The sequence below is a fragment of the Leptidea sinapis genome, chromosome 5 (genome assembly GCF_905404315.1).
Source record: "Leptidea sinapis chromosome 5, ilLepSina1.1, whole genome shotgun sequence".
Taxonomy (NCBI): domain Eukaryota; kingdom Metazoa; phylum Arthropoda; class Insecta; order Lepidoptera; family Pieridae; genus Leptidea; species Leptidea sinapis.
Window position 1 is genome coordinate 13,454,806 of NC_066269.1, and position 22,294 is coordinate 13,477,099.

Consider the following 22,294-nt stretch of genomic DNA (forward strand, 5'->3'; position numbering starts at 1 on the left):
TCGAGAAGGGTCACTAACATCACTCAAGCTTGAGGTTTTGAACCAGTTGTGCTTTAAATGTAAATTGACAATTATTGGCAATCCAGGCTTGGGGTTAATTGGTAGATCAATTAAAGATAGCACCGGTTTTTCGAATAAGGACATTGAGACCGAATTAAACATGTACATACAACAACTTAAATATAATTTAACTTATTATTCTACTACATTGATTATTGGTGTGGGGTTTTTTTTTTACAATAATAACAGAATTTATAATCTGATTTATAAAAAAATATATTAAGTTTAAAAAAACTAATAATTTTGAAAAACTGTGTGTATTGTGTATTGAATTATAAAATATTAAGTATATTTTTTTTTTATTTTTTTTAATAGACCTTTGGACTGTAGACCTTTGGACTAAAAGTATGTGATATTAAATAAATTAATACAATATTTAAATTTGCAATTCTGGTATATATATAACAATATTACATATATATTTAACGTAAGTAACTTGGAAGAGGTTCTACTGATATGGATAATTTTACAGAATAGGCTTTGTGAATTAGGATGCAATATTACAAGAAGGGGGTTTTAAGGGCAAAAAAGAGAACTAGTTTCATCTCTGGTAATATGAAATTTTTTAGTTAAGTTTAAGTTTTAAGTTAAGTTAATACCAAACATAGTTTGGTGACCCAGGTTCTTATGTTTTACATGTGCAATATATCATATTATACCAATCTTAGAATTTATTATTCTAAGATACCAATGATATAACATTGTCACCATAATATTTCATCATAATCTTAGATAATTATAGACAGTTCCATCATCCTTTTACTTTATTTAGGAACACTCTCTGTGCAAGGTGACTCAGTTTCAATGAGACTTCCAAGATAATTTCACCTTTTTCTATTCTATTCTGTCTAGTGGCTTCTGTGGAAGGGATTTAACCTTTTTAAAAGTAATGATAATTAAGAAGCTAGCAAATAGTGACAGGTGTTGGCAATTGTCAAAGTTTGAAGTCAAATTCAGTAGTTTTTTTCAGTTACTGACATGAAATTATTAATCATATTGTCAAAGTGATATATTATTTATGTATAATTAATATAATATTTCAAAAGATTATAGTGTACATACAAGTAGGTATATTATTGGAACCCTTCAAAATATTAAAGAGTATAAATGAATAATATTATGTTGATAAATTCAAGATATATCTTAGTGGGTAAATGTAATGACTGATTATTACATTATTTAAATTATTGATGTAATTTAGTTTCCATCAGTTTTGGAGCTGGAATTTGGAATTTTAATATATTACATTAACTTACTGTGCTCTGGGGCGTCTACTTTGCGAAATATTTTTGGTATAAAATACAGATTGTTTATAAGTAAAAGGCAGATGATATCTCATATTCTATTTATGTTTAAACAGGATATATTTTTTGTAGTAAGCAATGTATTTGTGTGTCACAAACTATTAAGTCAGCACACTAATAAATTTGTTCATATATATAATCTATAATATATTATATAATACACCTATAACTATGAAATAATAATAATAATAATAATAATTACCATGTTTTCCGAATATCTAAAAAACCCTTTGGAGGTTTCTTCCCAGCTTCTGTGAAGGCTGAAAATCGATCACTAAAAGTTCTTTTCACGTCAGGAAAGTTTTTGAGAAATCTATCCCGTGAGGACTGTCTGAAAGACCTGCCCGTATTGAGTATTGGTCTTCCAAACTCGGCGCCTCTTTGACCAACCGCTTCGATATTGTTCTCATTTACTGAACAGAAACGTTGGACTCGTTCGTTTCTCTTTAGGTTCGAATTGAATTGTAATTTTTCGGCATCAGAACTTCGAATTTTACTAAGCCCGTTATCTTGATCTCCAAAACCTTGTACAAAACAAAGCATATTTTCACTTGGATTTTCACTCATTTATGTAAATAATTTTGCAATATCCATATTTATTTTGCACTTCACTACATTTCAGCGTTCAAAACGAGGACCTGCTTATCTTCTGCATTTTTTTGCGAGCTTTCAGCTTAGGTATTGCAAACACAACATAAGTCTCAAGTCGGAAGCTTGCATTTATTGTTTACTTATGACGGTTCTACAATCTACTAGCGAAATTGAGTTCAAACTGTTTATGAAATAATATAATGATCAACATAAATTGTGAGGCACTTAAAATGTTGAATCGTTGTGAAATTTTGATTAAATATAATTGTTTAATAAAACAGAAAAGGGCGCCAAAACTGACACTGAACAAACAACTTTTAAAAATAAACTTTTCGCTCTAAGCCCGACACGGCCGTACACCGAAACAGGTGTTGACGTCTGAGCTTGTTAGAGTTAATAGTGTTCTGTGCGCCTGAGCAAAGCCAAAGAGTATAAATAATAAAGGTAGTGAGTACTGAATAGTGACTAGTGAGTAGTCAATTATTGCGAACGATAGACTAAATAAACTCAATGATCGTCGACTATCTGTGCTATTGGTGACAGCATTGACATTAAATACATTAAACTGGCGTCAACAAAGCGTGCAAAAGAAATGTGTACGTTTCTCTCATCTAACAGAGATACAGCTAAGATAGTATAGAAAAGGAAAGCGAATTTAAAGTCTTTTTTACCATAATATTGCTCCGAGCTGTTACCGTTTCTGAATAACAAGTCGTAAACGGTCAGTCCGTCAGCCTCGCTTAGCTCATGAGCTCCTAAGAATTTTGAATATTATACCACTTGCTAACGCAAAACACTGTACTTAGCTTACTCAGATAATTATATTATTACCCAAGGTTTGATTGAAAATTGTTTATTGAACGCACGGTTATATTTTGCAATTTAACTTTGAGCAATATTTTGCCGACTCTAGACCTACCAGATTGTGCAGCAGTCTTATAATGGAATCACAGGGTTACGAGCGAAATAATGCAATTTCAACTCCTATTTAGAATTCGATGCATAACATTTATCAATAGCTTACAATTACTGTATATCTCCTGATTTCATAACAGATGTTTAGATTTTCTTTCTGAGCTTAATAATCCTTGTCTATATCATGATTGAAGCAATGACTACTTTTGCATGTCATTCGATCGACTACCATCGATAACTCTAAACTATTCTATTACTTATATAATAGAGATTTCTGAATAAAAACACAAAATCTTGAAAGTATTCAGACAATTACTCTTACTAATAATACGTCAATAGTCTAAACGGGCGAACCAGCTTATTATTTATTATATTATAAATGCTAGATATCTTTTACAAGGGTGCTTGGATTAATTATCTACGAGACATATGGATACAAATTAACGTGTGTCAATATTTTGTGTTAATATAAGGTCTAACCTCTGTCACTTTGCGGACACTAGCGCTCTTTTAAATATGGTAAAAATAAAACTCCCAGGACATAAAAAACGCCAGTTTCCTACTTTTGGTTAGTAATTAATAATATTTTTTTATCACTATTTTGAATTTATGAATATTTAGTCAAGAGCGGAAATGCAATGAGGCTAGTTTTTCTCGCGCAGTTTTCTTAGATAGCTTTGTCAATTGCACTGGGCGGTAAGATAGGTTGGTAGGTAGCTACCCACATGCTATTTTGCGCAACTCGTTGTTTACTGTACGCCTAAGACCCTGTTCAAGGCCTTGTAAGTGCCAGTTGTTCAATTTTACACTCAACTGTATAATTTATTTATAGGTGTGAGTAGGTTTCTACGAGATATTTTCCTTCGCCATATGAACGTTGAATAAATATTCATATGAATTTGGAAAACCGAAAACGCCTGCTGGTAGCACCGGCGCTAGCGTTTTCACCCCAGACGCTTTCCTGGGCGTTAAGTTATAATTTGCGTTAAATAATATAACATTATAGTTATTATTATATTTTATTGATGACGGACAGTTTCAAGTGTCAAATTTGTATAAAAAAGGGTATGAGATAGGTAGGCAATTCCACATTATAAGATAAGTATACAAATATAATTTTTCGCCAAAGTTTCTATACATAATGATATACTTATTTGCTTTTATATTGAAGTAAAACTTCCTTAGGCGTGACTTGGGGGAACTCAGAATTTTTTTCTGATGGAAGTAACGCTCAGTACAAAAGTCAATTAAAAAAATTCTTCGCGAGTACAATAAGTTAAACGATACCAATTCAGAACTTGATATATTAGGTAGTGGGCTGGTCAGATTTAAAGAAAGTGTTGTTAAAAACTTAGTTTTTCTTTTTTTTTCGTCTCCATTATTTTAATTAATAAGTTAATTTTATAATTTGAACTTTCATTTTTTATTTTGTTTTTATTGTAGCGATAGTATTAGCTCAATTTTTCAGAAGTAATTAGGGAGTAATTTTTGTAATCTTTATGTTCACCATAATTGTCCTATACTTTAGAACTACTAATTGTAACATAAGACTAAGGAAATTGTATTGAATATGATGTGGTGTGCTTTAATAAATAAATAAAGAATTTTTTAAGACTTTATGATTTAATGGTTTTAAAAAATATTTCAAATCGATCAGTAATATTTTTTTTAAATCTCCAAGTGTTTTTATTGTTTATTTATAACTACTATTGCTATAAATAATATAAAAGTTTTCAGAATTTTTCTGACTTTTGTTAATTTGGTCTCGGTTTTTGTTTTTCGTTTCCGTTACTAGGATAGATTTTCAGGACTTTATAATTTAATGGTTTTAAAAAATATTTCAAATGGATCAGTAATATTTTTTTTAAATCTCCAAGTGTTTTTATTGTTTATTTTTAACTACTATTGCTATAAATAATATAAAAGATTTCAGAATTTTTCTGACTTTTGTTAATTTGGTCTCGGTTTTTGTTTTTCGTTTCCGTTACTAGGATAGGCAAAGAGTTTGAGGCCATACAGCCATGTTTGTTAATATTCAATAACAACGTCACATTGATATGTGCTAATAATAATATAACCTTCAATTTCTTATTATCAATTATTTTATTAATGAGTGAAAATTTTAAAATTTGCCAATGGTATTACTGAATTATAAATAGAATATATAATGAAAATAATAATTAGTCAAATAAAATGGTGGAATCCCAGGAACATTTTGCTCTTTCATCAATAAATAAGAATAAAAGAGAAAATCAAGAACCTGATTCTGACCTGATCTGTAAAAAGTGTAAGTGTTTATATGCTGATGAATAATAATATCAAAATAAAACATTATATCACTCTTTGTAAAATATATAAAATCTCACTTGATAAAATAATATTAATTATATTATATATTAATGTAGGCATTTTTTTATTTTAGGTAGAGACAATGCCAACTTTGCTCAAAAGATGAAGTTATATCGTCAGCTTTTCCGAGAAAAAAAAATAGGATAAAATCTAACAATGCTCCTAGCTCTTCAGTAATACGTGAGTGCTTAGTTGGTAAATTTAATGTAATATATTAATACGTCTGTTAATTATTCTTAAAGTTAATTATTATTAAGTTTTACTTCAATCGCCCGTAAAGATTACACGCACACACTTTTTTTTAAATAATTTGACGGTCGCAGCGTGATTTATATTTTATAAGTTTAGGTATTTTATTATGTTTTAATGTTATTATTTATACAGTAATCCATCATTATAGTAATATACCTATTTTACTTTTATGACGGTGTAGCTATTAGAGTAACTACCTAGTAGATATTTTCCTATACTAGGTTCTGCTACGAATCATCATGAAAATCTTCATATTTTTAATGGAAAGAAGAGATGTAAGATTTAAAGTAGGAATAATCACAATTTATTTTTGCAGTACACCAACACTAAAATAACATATTTGTGCTACTTAAATGATGTTAACTGCGTATAACTCATCATCATTATCATATCAGCCGGAAGATGTCCACTGCTAGACAAAAGCCTTCCTAAAGATCTCCACGACGAACGTGGACTTTACTGCCCCAACGGCCATCTAACTATGTGGCTTGCTCTCTGCCACTTCAGTATTGCAATCATTTGGGCTATGTCAGTAACTTTGGCTCTCCTACGGATCTCCTCATTTCTGATTCGATCTTGCAAGGAAACTCCTAGCATAGTTCTCTCCATTGCCCTCTGAGCGGCGATGAACTTTCTCATCAGGCCCATAGTTAGCGACGCCTGCGTACCGTAAGTCATCACTGGCAACACTGGCAACACACAATATATTATACGCTTATAACTATGGATATTTAAAACAAGGAAAAAGTACGCTTCACTGGGCCAGTAGTTACATCAACCTATTGAATTCCATTAGAACAATGTAGGTATTACCGGCGCCTCCATCCAAACGGTGATAATGGGGATGCGCTCTGCCGACTCTTCAGCCAAGCTTTCCTTAACGTAACAATAGGTAGACTATCTCGTCTCAATACCCATCGCAGTTTAACCTTCGGCCGAGCGATACTGTCATCATTCATCCTCACCACGAACTTCGTTTAAAACTAACACATATTATTCACTATACGAATAAATCAGAGGATTGTCGACGGCATACTAAAGTTATTTCATTCTTATCGCTTCTTATTTACGAAGAGATATAAACGCTGTGCAAATAAGAATCTTTGTCGTACTTATCGTGAATTTAGATAATTATAGTTTACTACCTACTAGTTTAAAATTGCTACAAGCAACTTGTCATAGAAAATAGTCTTTTATTTAACAATTTACTACAACTTTACTATGAGATAACCATTTTGTTATGAAATTACGAGACGAGCAATAAATTCACATGATGTTTAGTTCAACGCGAAGTCCGCTGCACAAATTTTCCTAAACAATTTTTTCTTGTGATGGAATGGAATCGAATGACGCTCCGAGAAATACAAGAACGTCTCCCACTAATTAAGTACGGTAATTTTTAAATATGACGAATAAAGAAGAAATAATAAAATAATCGAAATCTATTCTCAGTCTATCTTATCGTTAGTTATCATTGATACTTATATCCGAAAATTCTAAGCTCACCTGAGACTAGGTACCTACTACCTATTCAATTTGTCTCAATAGCCCAGTAATTTCTCATTATTCTATAATTATATACCTATACGGTACTACTCCTCTTTGATTTGATCTGTGTCCGGGGGCCTGTGGTTAAGACTTACGGCGTGCAATCATTTTGCGTGCAATTGAATGAATGCACGATTCAATGGAATATATGAGCAAACAATTAGGTACGTACAAAGTTATGATAAAAGATTGAGCATAAAGTCCAATTTGGACTATTTTGTCACCTGTTTGATAATCGAGTATATGATATGATCAGGTGCTTTTAGAGATCTATGATTCGATCACTCGTGTACAGGTTGTGATCGAATCACAAAGATGTGATCAATCACGATTCACGATCGACACAATAAATGACTAGCGTCCATATTTTATATAGTTAAATAAAATAATAGGTACCTAATTCATAACAATACCGAAATTTTATTGTACGCAGAATAATAATTTTAGTTCTATTGAATTATTAACACAATACGATAAACTCTGTTTTATTATTTTCGTGTTTATTCTTGTCAATATATCGATAGGTAATCGTGAATAAAGCATTAAATTGCATTATATGCTTGCATTATGACTTTGATAACAGGTAGGTAGGTAAATTAATTGGTATTTTACCTTAGCCTACGAGGTCTTAAACTAAAATTCAAACAAATATTGTGAATAATTGATCACAGTTCATAAATGAATATTTATTATTTTATCTTAGCCTACCAGGTCATAAAATAAAATACGTAAACAATTAATGATCGAGGAAAGATTGTGAATAATAATCACAGTTCATAAATTTTCAATATGAAACTAATTTACATAAGTACATAATTAAGTTTTTTAGAAAGTTTAGTCTTGTAAAGGCACATTGAATTATGCTGTCTTCAGGGTTTATAGGGTTGGTAACCGTAGGTCCTCTAAAAACTCTAGTATTGTGCTCAATCTAGAATATGTAGCCATTAGTTAACCTCTATAATAAATAAAGGAATAAAGTTCACTTTAATCGAAAGGTCCAGCTTTCGATAAAAGTGAACTTTATTCCCATTAAGGCATTATTATGTCACTTGGGTACAGCAGAAAAAAACATATTTCGGTTGGTACCTAACGTTTAGGTAATGCTTGAAGCTCAGACCGTAGAATACCTAAGTACCTTACCTACAGACTTACTCGTGTAAGGCAAGGAGTAACTATTTGACGTTTGAGTATTTTTGTTGCATCATTGTAAAGATTATGTAAATAATATTATACTGTAGTTGAAATGATATTTAAAAAGATTAAGCTGTAAATGTTGATTTAAAAGAGTCGCAATGACTTTCTTGCCACTTTTTCTCATTAAAGCTCAACCTTTTCCTATGTGGCGGTAGATTTAAAAAGGAAAAAAAGAATTTGACATTCATAAGTGTCATTTCCGTGATCAACATGAAAAAAAAGATTTTGATTTGATTTCGAATTTGGCAAAATATTTGTTTTTTAATTAAATCATGCTACATACTGTCCCCGATATACAGTAGACGGCACTTGAAGATGGTGTCGGCGTGGTGGGTCAACGTCACTTCCGTCGCTCTCCTCCACACAAGGACTGCTCTTTGACCCTCCCGCCAACCTGCGACAGCGAATATCTTAATATTCATATTATGATGAATTGGCCCGAAACGTCATCATTTATTTAGTGCAATAATATGTGAGCCGATGATATTGTCCATTTTTGAATATTTTGCAATGGTTAGGGAATAATTTTGCAATAATTGCTTTATTTATCAGTATAAAAGTTAACAATTATGTGGCTAAATACAATATGCATTTATTGCGCTATCGTACACAAAAATGACAATTCATATTATATAACAAAATAAACACCACATAATTATTACCATTATTTTACATTTTCTCTCAGAAAAATCAACTTTCATCCATAACTTCAACGACTGTCATACGAATTTATGATCACGTCACGTGCCCTGACGCGAATTTAACATTTTATACCCATCCCAAGAAAAGGTAAGTGCTCTCTTATTGCATTGTATTTCTGCAATAAATTGAACTAGCATTTTTGCTGACGAATTAATATTATTTCTTAAGCACTGTTTTGTTGAAAATATTGGTCATTACCATGTAAACGAAATATACCCAGGCGATCTCGAATCTATCTGCTAATCTACTTGTACAAGAGACTTAAAAATTATGTTTATATGAAATAAATTTTAAAGCAAGGTTTTCATAATCTGATAGGAAGAAAATGCTCAAGTTGACAGGACTTGAAATAAAATTATTTTTCACGGGATAAAAGCCACCATTCAGCAATAATGCAGGGGTCGTAAGGGATTGGTACCTACGTTCCAGCCTCACTTTATGAATCTTTCCTGTGATCAAATCACCACGCTCAACTAAACTGACAAAATACTGGCCCTACTGGCAATATACGTATAATATTATTATGAATATAGATTATAATTATTATGTAAACGTTACGTTATTTATTTTTTACTTACCTTGTAATATTTTGATAAAGGCATAAAGCGTGTTTGTTAATAAAAGATATCGTCGTAGCTACCGAAAATATTGAAAAATATTTGCATACGTCAAGGTTCTATACATATAAATGCAAATGATAGGTAGGTAATGTATAATACTGTAAAATAAGATTTAATATACACGGACAAAGCAATAACATCAGGCAAATGCCTCTAGAAAATTAAAATAGATAAAAACCATTTTGCAGAAGAATCACTACACGCTAACTTGGTTGAATTTAAATAATAGAAACTGAGTAAAAAAAATTGGCTGAAATAATAAAAAAAGCAATTCTTAACTATTGTGAAGTCGAAAGTTGTTTGTGATTACGACCGTTCGATAATTTTATAGAAAAAAAGGTGTGTAAGCAAAACTCACATTACTGATAAGCATGTCTACATAAGCCATAAACCATGTACTAATATCCCAACATTAATAAAAGCATTCCAAACATGAGTACCTGGGCATTATTAAGCTCTCAAATAGCTGCAAGCAGGAGTTATTGGTGGGTAACTAGATGTTAAATGAACTTCTTTCACTCCATGCCGTTTTACCTAGAAATAATTTGTTTTCTAAACTAATTTTGTTATAAGATAATATGCCAATAAATATTAATACAATTATACCCTAAGCCAATAAAGTTAAGCATAAATATAATGTACTAGCTGACCCGACAGACGTTGTTCTGTACATTATAAATAAAATACTTCTTTTTATGAATTTGTCAATAATATTTCATAAAATATTGTAGGTAAAAATAATTATGGGTCCAAATCGAAATAAAAACTACCCTATCTCTCAAGTTGGACTTAACTACCCTCTATGCAATAATCCCCATTAGAAGCCGTTCATTAGTTTACGAGTTCACTGGAAAAAAACATCAGGACACGAGATTTATATATAGGTATACGAAGGTCGCGTATAGAGGATGGATAAAAGTAGATTGCCTGCACAAATTGTAGAGCTAATGTAGGTGATAAGTAATCTAAGTAAGTGTTAAGAAACGTAAACCTAGGCGTACAGATTGCGATCAGGTCGGAGGCGTAGATAAAATAGGGCCTGTTCAATAGACCCAGGAATTAAATAGCCTATATGAAAATCTTGGTGCGAGTAGAAGACGCCAGAAAGATATTATGTCATATAATAGTCCATATGGTCAATTATAGTATGTAGAAGTCCATAATCTCTGCCTTTTTTATATTTGAGGGGTCAAATGAGTAAGTGGCTCTATATAATATAATAATAGAAAAACCAGCAGCACATCCTCATCCCAAATACCAGAGGTCAAGGGATACTTACCACCTCTTAAGGGAAAATGCAATATTTAAGGACCATTAGTGGAACGGCTCGGTAATACTGCAGATGATTCCACATATGTGGCTGGGTTGGGCAAAAGTTTCTTGAGAAAAATCTCTACTTCTTTAGGGGAAGTTCTCGTGAAGCCTTATTCTCCAGGTTTTTGTAAAATATTATAAACATATAACATAAAGGTAACTGAGCCATTTACTTTTTTTAGGTATTTTAAGCTTAATCATTAAAAAAAGTTACTATATTTTGCTGGATGTACCCCAGTAATCCAAATGCTAAACTTTATGCTTGCTGTTTTACTATTTCGTTTAAGACAGCTACTTTCGTTACATAAAGTAGTACGCACGTAAGTAGTTGTTATATTATAGGGTTGTGCAGTCTATTTCTGTATAAACTATAAAAAAGAAAACCCATGCACTTGAAAGGCTTATTTTCTGGCAGGTAGCGGTTACAGAATGCAAATGTAATCCTATTTTGTAAATCTGCGATTAAGGGTAACGTGATGCATACCATGAATTGCATTAGAATACTTTGTTCGATCAGGGTAAGAATGTTTCATTATAGAAATCTTAGAACACAGTTTAAAATTTGGTGGTGTGTGTATTATTACTATTTAACATCATGTAAATTATCGCGAATTCCAATCGCTGCAATGCAAATAAATAAAAAAGTTACTGCCAGGTCTACTAAAGAATTTTATCTTTTTATTTTAGTCATAAAATCAATTTTTTTCTCCTCTTACGTGCGTAGGTACGTATATCAGTACGTATATATATAAAGATAAACAATAGTTAATTTATAGCCTTGTCAAGTTATTCTAAATAAAATCACCAACCCCTATAAGAGACCTGGAAGACATTGCTGATTAGGTCGCCTAATAATTGTATTAATCCAGACGGATAATGCACCTACAATAACAGTTAGAATTCCACCTTCGCACGACACGCCATAAGTTAGGATATCATCCCCACCATCTGGATGTGTGCCAATCCTCCACAGTGCGGTTCTCAAGGAGCTTTCTTCCACGTACTACAAAGCTGTGGAATGAACTTCCTTGTGCGATGTTTCCGGGACGATACGACATGGGTACCTTCAAAAAAAGCGCGTACACCTTCCTCAAAGGCCGACAACGCTCCTGTGATTCCTCTGGTGTTGCAAGAGATTGTGGGCGGCGGTGATCACTTAACAACAGGTGACCTGTACGCTCGTTTGTCCTCCTATTCCATAAAAATAAAATAAAAAAAACAGTTCTAGTTTTATTTACATGAACTACGCTACCATCGACATTATAACCGCTTTAAAGAGTGACCGCCTTCAGCTACCACATTAGGCAGTAGGAACAGATCTAAAAATCCACAGAAGTACACAAATTTCACCTCATTTTGCATTGCGAATATATAGATAGTCATTAGCTGTCCTCTGGGTTATACAGTTTGTTCCAGCTGTCTACACTTGGAACAGACTGCTTATAATACCGATTATCTGATCACAAATTTAAGGTGGGAACGTCAAGCCCTTAGAATAAAACTATAGCATATTATAATCGGGATATAAGATAAAACTTTTGCATTATAAGGTATAGACAAAAAGTTGCGAAATATATTATTTGCTTCGTTATCGTTAGACCAGGCGACCAGCGTTCAGTGCAGAAGTGCTACTGAAGTTACCCGGAGTGAATTAAACAGGACAGTAAAGTTTCTACAAGATAGCAGATCCATTTAGATATCACCGGCCCAATCCGCAACCTGGTTTAGGCGAATGTTGAAAAAATTAAACTTGTGATATCTTTCTGGACAGGAAAAAGAAAGTTTTTACGCACAACCTGACCAATTTATTGTTATTTAAAAGTAAAGGAACTATCGGTCCAGTTTCGAGTATCCGTCTACATATTTTGAGAACTCAATTGAATTATCGTCGGAAATGATTGGCGCTCTGAGAGAGAAGAAATGGCGTAAGAGCTCTAGGAGATTTCCTTACGACGTTTCTCACATCCTGCTTCTTAGTTTTTTTTATGAAAATAAGGGACAAGACGAGTAGGACGTTCAGCTGATGGAAATTGGTACGCCTTGCCCATTACAATGCAGTGCCACTCAGGATTCTTGAAAACCCAAAAATTCTGAGTGGCACTACAATTGCGCTTGTCACCTTGAGATATAAGTTGTTAAGTCTCATTTTCCCAGTAATTTCACTAGCTACGGTGCCCTTCAGACCGAAACACAGTAATGTTTACACATTACTGCATCCTGTACAAAGGAGCCTCCCACTGGTAAAAGTTTAAAAAAATACTAAATAACTCTATAATTTAATATTTAAAATTATAGTTTTATTTTATTATGACTGCTTTTATATTACAACAGGAAATGCTGAGATCTATACAGCATACTTAGAATTTGCTCAGACTTTACTTACGTAAAACTCAACTCAGTATAAGCCTAGCATAATCTTTAATTTCGTTTTTATAGTCATTTGACAGCTAAGACAGCCCAATGCAAAAGTCAAGTCCGCGTTTCATTACACTCAGCTAAGTTTATAATACGAAAGTATCTATAGGCTCAGGGGCCTGCATTGGTTTTCTAGCAAGGTAATGGTCTGCATTGGTAACTAGGCGCTTGAGTCCGACAGTACGACATAAGTTGTATGAAACGCTGCTTGCTTCGTATATGCAATCTGTATACTGCCTACCGTAGGTAGTAAATTTTTTTTATGGAATAGGAGGACAAACGAGCGTACGGGCACCTGTTGTTAAGTCATCACCACCGCCCACAATCTCTTGCAATACCAGAGGAATCACAGGATTGTTGCCGGCCTTTAAGGAAAGTGTACGCGCTTTTTTTGAAGGTCCCCATGTCGTATCGTCCCGGAAACACCGTACAAGGAAGTTCATTCCACAGCTTTGTAGTACGTGGAAGAAAGCTCCTTGAAAACCGCACTGTGGAGGACCGCCACACATCCAGATGGTGGGGATGATATCGTAACTTGTGGCGTGTCGTGCGACGGTGGAATTCGGTGGCAGGAATCAGGTTAAACAGCTCTTCGGAACACTCCCGTGATAAATGCGGTAGAAGACACACAATGAAGTCTCTACGCAACGCCAAGTGATCCAGCCGTTAACAGAGCACTGGGTCCCCGACAATTCCCCGTAAATTAACTTTAACACTTTAGTGCTATATTTATTTAGGTTCATAACGAGGTTACACTGACTGATTGCCTATATGATATGCACGTCCCTGCTATGCGTAAGTAAAGAGAAAACCTTTTACCTGAGAAAAGTCTTAGTACCTAGGCTTTATAGATCATAGCCTTAGACCTAGAGCAACTAAGATAAACTTAAAAGCATTTTAAATAAATACTAATCATGACTAACCATGTTAATAAATAATCAACATATACTCACCGAAATATTCTCTTCAACCGACTAATGACTTGATACTTAATATACACTTTTAATTCACAATTACCGCTGTCATCGAATACAGCGTAATTTTAATTGCTTCTTAAATTTGTTTCAGCTAGTGTTTGCTCAGTCCTCACTAAACACATATTGTGTATTGCTTGGTTTACATCCACAAGCATAGAGAACTTATTGAATCAGGTGATAACTTACAACTTGATTGGATTACAATATAAACCCTGCTAACTCAATAGGAAGGACGAGGCTAGAGAATTATAACAGAACTATTTTAAATATTTCATCGCCTTTTAATAAGTAAGAACTGATTTAAAGATCTATTCACTACATTGCAATTAATTAAATCAAAAAGTTATGTGACACTAATGTATAATTATTTCAGATAGACTTTATAATTTTCAGATTAAATTATGAAAAAATATTATAGAATATTTAACGCAGAATGACGAATTCAGATTAAGTTATTAGAAAAAAAAACAACATATAAAAAGGCTTTAATATAAAATTGGCCTTAATTAATTAATAAAATGACAAGTAATAGGATATATAAATATAATATCCACGAAATATAAATCTTACTAATTTTCCTGATGAAAACAGGAAAGTATATATTTAATTAAATTACCTAATTTTTGTTATGCTGTTAGAGTTAATTATTTATTTTTAGAGTTAGTAAGGATATTAATTTTCCACATGACCCTCAACCTTAATCACTTTTATTTCACTAGGTACAGCTATGTTAAAAATTTGCGACGAATACACCGAATTTAGTCATGATTGTAAAACATATTGAAAGTCGTTGCTTAGATATTTCCCGTTCACATCACACCGCACAACCAAACTGGGTCTATCCCTGACTAATCATGGAAACCATCTGAGTCTTGCACATATTATTGCAATGGAGACACTAGCTACATGAATATAGAAACTAGATTACTTTGTATCTTTTAGCAAACTGGGAACTATGCGCAGTGGTGCATTGCGCATATTATTGATTGAAATCATATGTGGAATGAAAATGGCGGGAAATTTTGTCGGCGTAAAGAGTGTAGTATGTAGGTAATTTATAATATTCTCAAAAAATATTCTAGCTCCATAGAAATTAGTTTGGTTCTGATTGGAAAATGAAATTGTGGTGATCGCTTCATTAAGTGTCTTCTATCGCATTTATTACGGGGAGTGTTCCGAAGAGCTGTTTCAGGTGCTTCCTGCCGTCGAATTTCACCTTCGGACAACACGCCACAAATTAGGATATCATCCCGACCATCTGGATGTGTGGGGTTGCTCAACAGTGCGGTTTTCAAGGAACTTTCTTCCACGTACCACTAATCTGTGGAATGAGTTTTTTTGTGCGATTATTGCGGGACAATACGACATAGGTACCTACAAAAAAAGCTCTGGTGTTGCAATAGAATGTAGATGGCGGTGATGACTTAACATCAGGTGACCCAGGTACGCTCGTTTCTCCTCCTTTTCCATGAAAAAGTAAAATTTTATTTGAATGATAAGGCGGCAAGAATGATTGATTTAAAATTATGTTTCGGCAATGTAGGCATAGCCCGTGCTGTCATTCGAATTAGACATTATGTGAACAGCTTTGATTTATGATTGTGCACAAGATAAGAACAAAAGTGAGAATTTAGTAATTGAGATGACATACATATCGAATGAGAAGTAAAAACCAGACAAAACGTGCTATCACATAGTGGGATGTAACTATATAGATACCTACTTAAAAAAGCTAAAGGTTAAAACCGCCGAATCTAAGATAAGTCCGGCACTTGTACTATAACATATTCTTTAGTCAGGCAAATAGTTTCAGAGACACGGATAGTAGAGAACCCATATTAACCACCGAATCTAAAAGTAAAAATCAAAACTAAACGTTGTAGGTATATCATTCTTGATTATAGGTAGGTACCAAATGTCAACACCCGCGCATAGCATTAAAATTGTTATATTTTTGGTAAGCTGTACCTACAATTAGACTTACAGAACATCCCCATAATATCGGCTTTAACATCACATTTCGTGATCATGGTGATTTCCACAGCGCCAAAACATTGGCAGCTCATCAAAAACATACATTATGGAGAATATCTCTAAAGTTTCAGGGGTTTTTAATAAGCTTCAAATATATTGAGAGTCAAAGTAAATAGCTAAGTCTATAAAATAGTAGAGACACTCTACATTAACAAACACATAATTCTAAACAACTTATCGTTCGCCAGTGCCGGGGAGTTAATTAGTTTTTACTTAAGTCAAGATCTGAAATTATTACAGAATGCTTTTACGTATTACGGTATTACATTCAAAACGGCACAATGCCTATTCTAGCAAACGCTAGAGTTTGTCCAGATCCATGTGACGCCGGACATTGAAGTTGCCAGAATCTTGCCGCCAGGTCCCAGTTGCATTCATGCTGGACAAAGGCCTCTCCCAAAGATCTCCACGAACACTGCTGCCTACCAACACTGCATCTTCCGGTCGCCATACGTAGATTTTACTGCCCCACCGGCCATATGTCTGTCCAACAATGTGTCCTACCCACTGCCACTTCAGCTTAGCAATCATAGGGGCTATGTCAATGACTTTGGTTCTCAGTTCCAGTTGCATTTTTAGTTTATAATGATGTAATATACTTTCTTTCGTCAATTACAGTTAGTTATAAAATCCCATAACAAATTGGCTGCAAGGCTGAGACATATAGAGCGTACTTAAGGCTTTACTCGCGTAAAATTAAGCTGAGTATGATAAAACGCAGACTGACTTTTCCATTGGGCTGTCTTAGCTTAAGCACAGCATAAATGCAGCTGTCAAAGACTTTACTAAGCTTACATAATTTAAACGTCTAGAATCTAGATAGACTATCACAGGTGTGAAAACATCGAAAAAAAATTACTTTAGAACTAGCCTCTATTATTTTCTATTATTAGCCCTGCCGCGTTTACAAACCGCAGTATCTTCTTGACATGAGTATTGCAAACGGCATCTGAGTAGGGAATAGTCGCCAAGGATAGTGTTACGCTTATGAATTAGTGCGACGCAATTGCAGAGGATATGAAGAGGGGTTTCATCGGCCTCAAGGCAAAATCTGCACACTAACACAAAGTGTCATTCAAATCACAAGTGTAAGACGTAGCTTGTCACGCACACTAAACTAATATTTCTGGCCTGTTTTTATCCGTAGTCTCTTGCTGTTAGAACAAGAGACTCTATAATGACGTTTAAATTATCTAAGATGCTAAGCTTACACTCAGGTTATTTTTACTTGAGTAATGTCTGAGCAATGTCTAAGTACGATGTCAGCCTTAGTATTCTGCTTAGAATTTCGGAGTAATATATTGAACAAAGTTCAAGGTAGCTTCATTATAATTTAATGTTGAACAGAATCTTATCTGTCGGCCAAGGCTGAGGTCAGATCAATATTACTAGTGGGTGTTACGCCTGTTATGAGCGCTCAACATACGTTGTAAAACACAATTAGATAAGTAAGCCTACTTTCCAGAGATGTACTCGTAGTTTGCAGAGATAACGGGCATTAATTTGTGTCAATCCTGAATAGTGGGTGGCTCCTTTGCACAGGATGCTGGCTTGATTATGAGTACCACAACGGCGCCTATTTCTGCCTCGAAGCAGTAATGTGTAAGAATTACTGTGTTTCGGTCTGAAGGGCGGCGTAGCTAGTGAAATTACTGGGCAAATGAGACTTAACATCTTACGTCTCAAGGTGACGAGCGCAATTGTAGTGCCGCTCAGAATTTTTGGGTTTTTTAAGAATCCTGAGCGGCACTGCATTCTAATGGGCAGGGCGTATCACTTACCAAGCTGAACCTCCTGCTCGTCTCGTCCCTTATTTTCATTAAAAAACTATAACATACTTCTTGAAGTTCTTATCATTATGTATAGAAGAAGTCTTGGTGCCATTTTGTTCTCTTCTTCATCGGTTCTACTTCACCTGTCTGATTTCTATGGTTTGATTTGTTATTAATAATGCCAAAATAACTTTTTTTTTTATCACCAACGTTTCTATATTGTTATCATATTAGTTTCACATTTGTTAGGGACCCTCTGCTCTGTGAACGGCTACATCACTTGCTTAGAGACGTCACTTCATTGTGTGTCTTCTATCGCATTTATCACGGGGAGTGTTCCAAACAGCTGTCTGACCTGATTCCTGCCACCACACGACACGCCACATTCGGATATCATTCCCACCATCTGGATGTGTGGTGTTCATCCACAGTGCGGTTTTCAAGGAACTTTCTTCCATATACAACTAAGCTGTGGAATGAGCTTCCTTGTGCGGTGTTTCCAGATACGACATTGGTACCTTCAAAAAAAGCGCATACACCTCTCAAAAAGTCCGGCTCCTGTGATTCCTCTGGTCTTTCAAGATAATGTGGGTGGTCACTTTTTATCAGTACAGACGCCCATTTGTCCTCCTTACCAAAAAAACGTATCAAATCCGTGGAATTTGACATTAAAATAGGACCAAACTAGAATCAAATCATGTATACGGTTTCAACGACAAACATAAAATAATAATTAAAATTCGATTGATAAAAGTATAATTATTTCTTACGTTAACGATACAGATGGTATCACCGGAATCTTCCAGAAATTCTGTAGCGAAGGCCTTTCATTAGCTCCCTCGAATTTCAGCTCTAGAAACAAAGAAAATATGTATAAATTGGAAAACTAAACAATTTGCTATGTTTTAAGTGATAAATATCACTTCTGAGATTAATTACACAAATAAAACTGAAACAAAATTTCATGAACGATGCGGGACTCGAACCCGCGACCCCTAGCGTTCCGTGCGATTACGTAATATGCAAATATTGGGGTTGAGCAGGTTATAAACTGTAATGACGTAGATCCTGGAGATGAAGCCACAACCTGCGAGTTGAACAAAACATACAAGTTTTATCAACGATACGCCACTCGAACGGTTGGCTCAGTTAGAAAGAGCGCTCACAGTCCTGCATCGTTCATAGAATTTTGTTTTCAGTTTTATTTGTTTACATTGGAAAAGATTTTTGCTTATAATATTTATCGTGCATTATATCTCTGGTGGTGATTCATGACAATATAATAATCATAGATAAGTAAATTTTGCTTGAGACAAACAGAGCTAGTATCGTTTGAATTACTGCACTACCTACAGAATTAATTAAATATCTATATAATAGCGTACCGCGATATGAGTTTATCATGGTTTATTGTGTCTATCACAAGATAAAACTTTAAGATGCAATGTGCCTTTAATAATATAAACATTCACACTCTTAGAACACAAAAGAATGTTATAGCATTTAGTGACAGATACTGCGAGGAGTGGTACTACTGCGCTGGCTTCATGCACATAGATGGGCACAGTTAGTTCTGCTGCTAAAATACTGCCTGATGTGATATGGAATGCCTACGATTTTGATTATTATTTTTTGAGTTTTCTTTAGTGTTAATTCCGCCAATATTTGTCTTTAAACAATTCGACACGTGTTTCGCCTCTACACGAGGCATCCTCAGGATAGATTGACTCGCCAAACTCTGGCACGAGATTGAATTAATTCTTTTTTTCACACACGTGATTTTCGGGGCTTATTTGCCCCCTGAATCAGGTTTCTTGCGCTGAGCATAAATATTCCCAGGCCATCGGGTGGGGGTGGGGGTGCACCCCTTTGTGAATTAAATGAGCCGGAAACCGCTCTTTTACATCCTTGTCCCACGAAATGACGTGCTGTGATTGGTCGGCTGTTGTGACGTATTACCCCCGGAAGATACGTTACATACGTAACAATGGTGAAGGGACCAAATTTGTTCGTTCATTCCACAATGTAAACATGTTAGCTTTGTGTTTTATTATTTCTTGTTGCTTTAACACATTCAAGCGAAATTGTTACAACGAACAAAAACAATTGCTTAAAGACAAATATTGGCGGAATTAACACTAAAGAAACTTCAAAACATTTGGATAATTATGGATTTCCGCAAAGTAACTTCAATAAATTTTCTACACTGGTGTAAAATTAAAATCGTGTGATATAAAACCAGGTAAATCCTTAATAATAATAATAATAATATTGACACACTTTTACCCAAAGTTAGGCATAGCCTGTTCCATTCGCACAAGCCAACGATGTTTAATACAATATACTTACTTAAACACACATTTATAAACATCCATGACTCGGAAACATACATATTAATCATATGTATAAATGTTTGTACCTACCGGAATTCGAACCCGGGACCTCTAGCTCAATAGGCAGGATCGGTAACCACTGGTCTATTTGGTTCATACAAATCGTTGAATATGTCCATTAATTACATTTAGTAAGTATTTTCATCTTACCATGTTCAACAATACATAGGCCTGCGTCAGACACGGAGCGTCCTCTGGTTTTCAGCCGCGTTTGTTTTCTGAAGTGAGACCACTGCCGGCTCACAGCGGACCGAAGAAGGCGGTTAAATCTATTTAACATACCTACATATTATTTTAGTCAAAAAACCATCGACCGTATTCGATTTTATAAGTATACTAGCTGACCCGACTGTTTTATAGGAATATGCCCAAAACATCAAGAATTACTTCGTTAAAAATGCTCCCTGTTGTTATAATGAAATTGTTTCACAGCGGAACTGTCAAACCGTACGTCACTATATTCTCTCATAGAAAATATGTACATACAAAAAAAATCTCTCAAGTTAGACCAAACTGCACTCCATGAAGTAATGCGTCCATCGCGGACAACCAACGTGTCCCGTAATTTATATACATATATTAAGAAGATAAGAGGGGGTAAACGGACCTGTGCTTCCCTGCGGTATAAAAAGAATAGTGAAGTCCCAGGCTCAAGGGTGTTGTAAGAGGCGCCTAAGGGCGTTTGACACCAGTGGGAAACACTCAGAATTTTTGGGCTTTTCACGAATACTGAGCGGCACTGCATTGTAGGTAATGGACAGGGCGTATCAATTACCATTAGCTGAACGTCCTGCTCGTCTCGTCCCTTAATGTCATAAAAAAACGGCATCCACAACAGCACGGGTCAAGAGATGCGTGGTGGCGTTACTTTTAGGAGGGAGTATGCTCTAATTTGTATAATTTTAAGGGCTCTAGGTCGTACCGGTTTCGGGAAAACAGCACCTTGAAATTGATTCCACAAAGTAGCTGTGCGAGGCAAGAAATTTTTCGCAAAACGCGCGTTTGTAGAATGCAAGATGTCAACATGATGCCGTAAGAATTTAGCAGTTTGATGTTATGTCCGGTGGTTTAATTCGGCTTCTGGTATCAACCCGAACAGCTCCTCTGAGCACACCCGGTGATAAATGCGGTAGAATATGCACAGAGAACTCACATCTCTACGCAACGTCAAAGAATCAAGCCGCTTTAGATGGTTCTAAAGCGGCTTGATTATTATATATCTAAGCACCTAGAAAGCTGAAAAGACTACTTTTCAGCTTTCTAGGTGCTTAGATATTGACGATTTCTTAGAATATATATCTATTATATTATATAGGATCGTAAAAACAAAATGAAAGAATTATGTACTATACATAGTTATTATATAAAATAAGATCAATTTAAAAATGAACTATAAAGTTGATTAAAGAGCTGATTTTTTAAGGAGCGTAAAAATTATGAAATAGGCAACGTGACGGCTCAATATCATTCAATTTTCACTTCAAAATTATATCAATATTGATAGTAAAGAAGTCATTGCTTAAAAATGTGTGATAAATTCGATCTAATTAAACAATTTATTAAATAACCGAAAAAAAAATAATGTAGCTACCTAATTGTAAATAATAACTGATATAATAACATACTTTCTCAGCGGCGTGTCGGAATTCGTCGACGAGTTTGATGACGTAGACACATCACTAGATCCAGAGCTCACGTGACACTCTTGATAACTTGCACTTTTACGAAGAAACTTCCCCCTCATTGTCACTATTAAAACAAACCAATAACCGAAAAAGAATCTCTAAAATCCCTAAATATGATTAACGTGTTCCGTGTTTACATATCTACACTAACATGTTGATCATACGACAG

The 22,294-nt window shown here is 34.4% G+C and overlaps 1 protein-coding gene across 3 annotated transcripts in view; it reads right to left on the minus strand.

Annotated features, from left to right (window-relative positions):
* LOC126980151 (GRAM domain-containing protein 2A-like) overlaps positions 1 to 22,294 on the minus strand; it is a 109,568-nt gene extending 87,274 nt beyond the window's left edge. The window contains exons 1-4 of one of the 3 annotated variants that reach the window (XM_050829735.1): positions 22,066 to 22,294; positions 20,591 to 20,709; positions 18,818 to 18,899; positions 8,497 to 8,607 (exon numbers count right to left, since the gene is read on the minus strand). In XM_050829735.1, coding sequence (XP_050685692.1) covers positions 8,497 to 8,607; positions 18,818 to 18,899; positions 20,591 to 20,709; positions 22,066 to 22,184 — 431 coding nt within the window. In that variant the 5' untranslated portion in view covers positions 22,185 to 22,294. Of the gene's footprint in view, positions 1 to 1,566; positions 2,724 to 8,496; positions 8,608 to 9,975; positions 10,070 to 14,217; positions 14,454 to 14,857; positions 15,110 to 18,817; positions 18,900 to 20,590; positions 20,710 to 22,065 lie in introns of those variants that run through there. The other 2 variants (XM_050829737.1, XM_050829736.1) reach the window with 2 other exon arrangements.